Source organism: Carassius auratus, chromosome 36 (assembly GCF_003368295.1).
Source record: "Carassius auratus strain Wakin chromosome 36, ASM336829v1, whole genome shotgun sequence".
NCBI classification, from domain to species: Eukaryota; Metazoa; Chordata; class Actinopteri; order Cypriniformes; family Cyprinidae; genus Carassius; species Carassius auratus.
In genome coordinates, this window is record NC_039278.1 from 18,555,793 (window position 1) to 18,562,339 (window position 6,547).

Here is a 6,547-nt window from a genome sequence, read left to right on the forward strand (position 1 = left end):
GTTACATAAAAAAAGGAAGTCATAAAAATAAATTGGACTGGTTAAAATCAACTATGTAAATGAACACCTGCAATACATCTGTTTAGCCATCTGTTACTGTTGTGCTACAATGATCAGTAATGTTTTGGAGGTAAGAGTTCACAAAGGGTAACAGTTCCCAGTTGTCCGTTGCGATGCTGACCTGAATAGCATCTTCAGCCTGGGTAATCTTCAAAAGGACATGGCACGTGGGTGGAAGAAAGAACAGTACTTTCCAAAATCGTTTGCTTTGCTGATCTGTAATAAGGTAACCCTGGAAATGTGTCTTGATGAGATCAGTAAGACTTTCATCTCCAGTTTTGAAACAGAAAAGACTAATGGCTGATTTGTCAGGATTCCCAGAGGCTGCGGCCTCCCAAATGCGGTCAAACACTTGCTCTTTGCATTCACAGGATGTGTTTGGCGGTAAAGGCAGAGGGAGGAATATCTCAGAGAACGAAACGCTCACATCAGGCAGTCGGCTGTGCCAAGAACGTCCATCTTGGGTGGTAAATATGGCACTGACACATAAAGTAGTAGGGTAGGGTTGAAAAGGCTTGAGCTTGACTTGGACCTCAGGTGGCTTTCTATCTCTGAACACACATGGTACATGTATGTCATTTACCTTTGCGTAATTTGAGTCTTTCATCTCAAAATGCAGACAAATTGTAAACACTTTATCGAATAAATGATCGGTGTCTTTTGCATGAGTCAGACTGTATCTCAAGGTGACCTCAGAACCAAATCCAGATGTCTGAAACTGTCCTTGATAAACCTCCAACCAATTCTTAGCCTCTCCTGTTGTCTCCAACATCTCTGAACTTTCCAAAGACCTTTGTGAGGCTTCTCCTTGCACCTTGATGAGTTGTAAAACATGCCGGTTAGTTTTGTGCACAGTCAGGTTACTAGCGATCCCCTCATTTTCAGCCATAATTGCAGAATGCGACCGCTCTTTGGCACGTCCTCCATCAAGTCCTTTGGCGAGAATCCCTGTCAGCTTTTCCCATGAAAGGTTGGTTAGCAGTGTGTAGTAGAAGCGAGCGTGCTCCTTAATGTCCGTGTCATCATAATGTACCGATATGTATTGCAAAAGGTCAGCCAACTCAATAAACACTTGATCAATGGAGGGATGCTCCAAAAGATTGCGACAAACGGCGAGAACTGCGTTTCCAACCTGCCAGTTGCCCCTTTCACACAAGTTGGAGTTGATTAGAATATTCAGAAGGAGGTAAATGGTGTTTCTCTGGGTAATCTGACCCTCTTTAGCCACTCGTTTCAAGACTTTCAAGTGCCAACTCAAATTATGAATCGTCAACTGCAGTGGAGGCATTTCCATAATGCATTTCTGAAGCCCTATCAGCAACTTCACCGACCAGACTGGATCATTCAGATGCTCCTGGATGCGATTTGCGAGGCCAATCAAATTCGGAGCGAGTCGCGAATGTTTGGAATACATGTCGCATAATTTGTCGATCACCTTTTCGGAGAGTTCTTTCATGCCATTGAAGTGCATGAGAAAAATGAACAATGCTCTGAAAGAGGTCACCACCACTTCTCTGCTACCATCATTGTCTATGATTTTCAAAAGGGCCATTATGTGTTCAAGCAAGTAGCTGATTCCTTTATCCGCTTCACCCTCGTCTGCTTCAAGGTGCACCAAACAAAGAAGGTTTAGCCTGCAGAGCATAGTAGCACTATCATTGAAAACCGTTGGATGAAGAGACGCTGCCAGGCGTGGCGTAACCAGCACAGGTAAACTCTCTTCTCCGCTGCTGGATATGGGCCGGTTCTCAGGGAAGTGCAGGATGCATTCCATGCAGAAGAGCTTTTCGGAAATTCTTAGGAGCGGATGCTGGGCTGTGCCCACGAGACGCTTGAGCAGGAAGTTCTCATCCTCGGCTGTGAAAAGACTATCTGTGAATGTGTCCTTCATAAAGAGCGTGGCATGCATGAGCGAAACGTCTGCCGTTCCGAAGAGTCGCAGAAGCTGTGATTTGAATAACGTTGGAGAGAGTCCCGGAACCATGGCGACAACTTCTACAAGTTCCCTTAGTAGGGCAGACTGGGAAATAGGTGTTTGCAGGTAAGACTCTTCCAATAGGGAAGACATTATTGATTTGAGTTCTTTACAATCCAAACCTGGTGGCAAACGTGGGACATGCACCATCATGTTTATTGGCAGCAAGGTCAATCCTAACTGATTGCTTTTCCATGCAAACCCTTCATTTCCTCCTAAGATGCTCTTGAACTCTAGGTCAGTAACATTTTTTTGGGTAGTCAAGATCCTTATGGCGTTCTTCAGCCCTAGTGTATAAAGCATACAGTAGGACTGATGCAGAACTGTGGTTTCTTGCTGTTTTAGAAGATGCAAGGCCTCTAACTTTTGAGAAAGAAGACCAGGGCTACAGGTTTCCATTTCTCGTAGACACTCACAAGCGGTGGCCCTTATTGGCTGATGGGATAGGCCGCATCTGTAGTCATTGGTGTCCTGAATCATCTGAAATAGAAAGTCCAGCCAATCTTCAGCCATCTTCGTGTGGTTAGCCAGGCAGGATGTGCATATTATCACATTGGTGATGGCCAGCATGACATTGCACTTAAGGATGATGGATTTCTGTGGTGTGTGAGAGAAGACTGACAATAGTTCAAGGGCTGTTTCCTCTCCCACAGAGGAAGAAGGGCAGAGAATGGTTGGATGCTCCAGTAGCAAAGACACAATGAGAATCTTATAATAAGGAAGAAAAAAAAAAAAATCACAATATTAAACAAAATCAAGTCAATTACAAGGGAAATGCACAGCATTTAAACAAAGCTTTATAGTTAATACATAGGTCTAGTTACTGGAAAAGGCTGCAAACATTGTGGAGTAGAGTTAATGTTATTAACTAAAACAATTACAATTTTTTTTATATAACAAATTTAAACTAAAATAAATTAACTTTTAACTAAAATAAAATAAAAATGTATTTTATTTCAGTTAGTTGCCAAGGGAACATTTTTTTTTAACTTTTTTTTTAAACAAAATGATCATAAAACTATAATTGCATGCATTTATAGTAAAATGACCGTTTATTTTTTACCTGTTAATATATTTATATTATTTCAACGTCTATATACATGCACATACATATAAATTTTATAAAATACAGTGTTATAATACGTGTTTGTCTGCTTTCGTTACCTTGAGTTGATCACTAGCCTTATCATTCCTCAGTTCGTGTAGAAGTTCAGCCAAGAAGCTCTCACATGTGGTGGTGGCCAAAAACTGAGATGGGCTCAGTAGAAAGGCCGATATTTTTTGATCCCAGGGATCCGCGAAAGTCATTCTGGAGAGAAACTGTGAAAACGAACAGAGGCATTTATGTGAATGACATTGACGCCGATTGATCCAACGTTAATGCAACATTAAAATAAAAAGTGCATTTATTCAATTTAACGACTCACCAATCAGATCACACTTAAAAACATAAATAAAGCAATTTGCTATGCAACATCCAACAATTGACGTCTGTGAAAATCATGTGTTCTGAAGCTGTCATATGATAAACCCGGACACTGATCTGTATATTTTTAAAATTAAAGTCTAACCTTCCACTTTTTAAATATTCCATAATAATTTGCCATGATGTTTCCCTTTTCGAATTGTATAGTAAGTATTTTAAGATTTGTAAAATAATATAATTTTAATTTTACACTCATATTATTTACATGTACATTGCTGAGCAGAAGCAAAGTGCTTTTATTTTGAAACGGTCATGTGACCTTGTTTTTTTTTTACAAACACTTTACTGCCATCATGTGGTGCGTCAAATATTTAGAGGAGTAGGTTAAAAAAGCAACCTAAATTAGAAAATTAAATAAATAATTAGAAGTGCTAAAACCATCTACTCCACATTGTCCACAATGAATACTAAAGGCGTGGTTAGTAAGATAAGGTAATGTAGTCTTGACAAACAGCGAGCTTCGTAGAAACATTGTTGCTCGTATTGCAATAAATCGCAAAACAATAAAACATAAAGAGTAACAACATATACGTAACGTAATTAAGTAACATAATATTATAAACCTTTTGAAATTGAAATATTCTCAAAATTCATAGATCAATGTTGTATTCCTGTTCTTATTAAATTACTACTAATAATATTTTATATACAATGTCGTTCAAAAGTTTTTGGATCAGTAAGATTTTTATGTTTATTTTATATTTTAAGATCTTCTGCTCATCATGGCTGCATTTATTTGATCAGAAATACATAATTTTTTATTGCAATTTAAAATAATGTTTTTATATTTTAATATACATTAAAATATAATATTTTTCTTGGTTAAATGCCTTTATTTAGCAAGGTGTTAGACTGATTAAAAAAAATGAAAATAAAGACTTACATAGTTAGAAACAATTTATATTTTAAATAAACACTGTCCTATTTAAATTTATTAATCAAATCAGTGGGGTAGCCACGGGTGTGCCAGGGTGTGCCTGTGCCACCCACAGTGGCAGCTGGCACACCTAAAAATAGATGCAGAATTATTTTTTATAGTCTCAATAAAAATGTTTACCAAACTTGGGCTATTGTTGTTTACTTAGAATATATATATATATATATATATATATATTTTTTTTTTTTTTTTTTTGTTCGCGACTCGGTTGATTCAGATCGGCACTTCGGAGCCTGTTCGCGACTCGGTTGATTCAGATCGGCACTTCGGAGCCTGTTCGCGACTCGGTTGATTCATGTCGGCACTTCGGAGCCTGTTCGCGACTCGGTTGATTCAGATCGGCACTTCGGAGCCTGTTCGCGACTCGGTTGATTCAGATCGGTACTTCGGAGCATGTTCGCGACTCGGTTGATTCATGTCGGCACTTCGGAGCCTGTTCGCGACTCGGTTGATTCAGATCGGCACTTCGGAGCCTGTTCGCGACTCGGTTGATTCAGATCGGCACTTCGGAGCATGTTCGCGACTCGGTTGATTCAGATCGGCACTTCGGAGCATGTTCGCGACTCGGTTGATTCAGATCGGCACTTCGGAGCATGTTCGCGACTCGGTTGATTCAGATCGGGACTTCGGAGCATGTTTGAGATTTTTTTTTAAATTCAGATCTGGACATCGAAGCAGGAAGTGTTTGCCAAACAGTTAATTGGTGATAAATGAATATTTGGACTTGAGGCTTTTTTTTTTTACCTGTCGATTCAGCATGTACATGGACCCACACACAAAGGTGGACACACTCTAGACGGGTGTGCCAGGTAGGGTGACCATCCGTCCCGCGTAGCGCGTCCGCGCACTGCGTTTGAGCCCAATACATGCGTCCCACAACTTAAGACCAGTAGTGTAGCCAGAAAAGAGACTCTGGGTGTGCATATGAAAATCTGGGTGTGCCACATTTAATGTCAGATACTGTGCAAAATTATGGGATAGTATTTTTGCCACACTGCTTCCGTCCAATACTCCTAGTGTTAATTTGCAGGTCGTGTCAAAATGTAGTTTTCTTCCAAATACGATAATTTTGAACTTTAGCTATTTCATTTTGTTTATTTTCCATTACAATTTATTCACTTTAAATAAATTATAATATATAATTATAGGATTAAAATGAATTGTAGTTGCTCAATATAGATCTTTTTTCATGTTTTTGCAATGTCTGGGAAGCCAGAATGCGCATGCATCAACAGAAACATTTATTAGCTGAACCCTGTTTTTTTACGTGCCATTTATAGCAAGCCATATTACAGATGATATTACAAATGCTTTGTCAGATTTAAGTTGAAGCGCGTGCCGAACCGTGTGTGGTGAACCGAACGGTTTGTTTTTTTTATTTCAGCGAACCATGCCATCCCTATTACCTCAATAATCAATCAATTACAGGCCTAAAACAATCATGCCCGAGCAGACGGATATTAGTACATCTCATCACACCGGCACCTGCGTCTAAATCAGTTGTATGGTCTGGTTTTCAGTCTAAAACAGTTGTGTCAAGTATAAATGTCTCGTCTGTTTTGGGATGTGCGTGCGCAGTCAGCGGAGGCTCGCACCTCCCAACTCGCACCGGAGGCTTGCACCTTTTTTATTCAGATTTTGAAACATCTTCGCCATCGACTTAAAATGCTGCCAAGATCGACTAGTCGACCGTGATCGACGAGTTGGTGACTCCAGATATAGCGACCACATTTTTTTGAGCAAGCATTGATTATGCGTGACAGTCTCAATCAGTGGCGTAGCCATGGGTGTGCCAGGGTGTGCCTGTGCCACCCACAGTGGCAGCTGGCACACCTAAAACTAGATGCAGAATTATTTTTTATAGTCTCAATAAAAAATGTTTACCAAACTTGGGCTATTGTTATTTATTTAAAATACATATATATATATATTTTGTTCGCGACTCGGTTGATTCAGATCGGCACTTCGGAGCCTGTTCGCGACTCGGTTGATTCAGATCGGCACTTCGGAGCCTGTTCGCGACTCGGTTGATTCATATCGGCACTTCGGAGCCTGTTCGCGACTCGGTTGATTCAGATCGGCACTTCGG

The 6,547-nt window shown here is 40.0% G+C and overlaps 1 protein-coding gene across 1 annotated transcript; it reads right to left on the reverse strand.

The window, feature by feature from the left end:
- Positions 1–35: 35 nt before the first annotated feature.
- On the reverse strand, positions 36–3,559 carry LOC113055511 (AP-5 complex subunit beta-1-like). The gene is made up of 3 exons (XM_026221876.1): positions 3,463–3,559; positions 3,200–3,355; positions 36–2,743 (listed from the first exon to the last, which is right to left on the reverse strand). The coding sequence occupies exons 2-3, from the start codon at positions 3,341–3,343 to the stop codon at positions 83–85; spliced, it is 2,805 nt and encodes a 934-aa protein (XP_026077661.1). The 5' UTR covers positions 3,344–3,355; positions 3,463–3,559; the 3' UTR covers positions 36–82.
- Between the last annotated feature and the right edge of the window lie 2,988 nt (positions 3,560–6,547).

Coding starts and splice junctions, on each gene's coding strand:
- LOC113055511 (XM_026221876.1), bottom strand. CDS start 3,343: ATGACTTTCGCGGATCCCTGGGATCAAAAAATATCGGCCTTTCTACTG. Junction 2,744..3,199: donor AGGCTAGTGATCAACTCAAG/GTAACGAAAGCA, acceptor CCTTATTATAAG/ATTCTCATTGTGTCTTTGCT.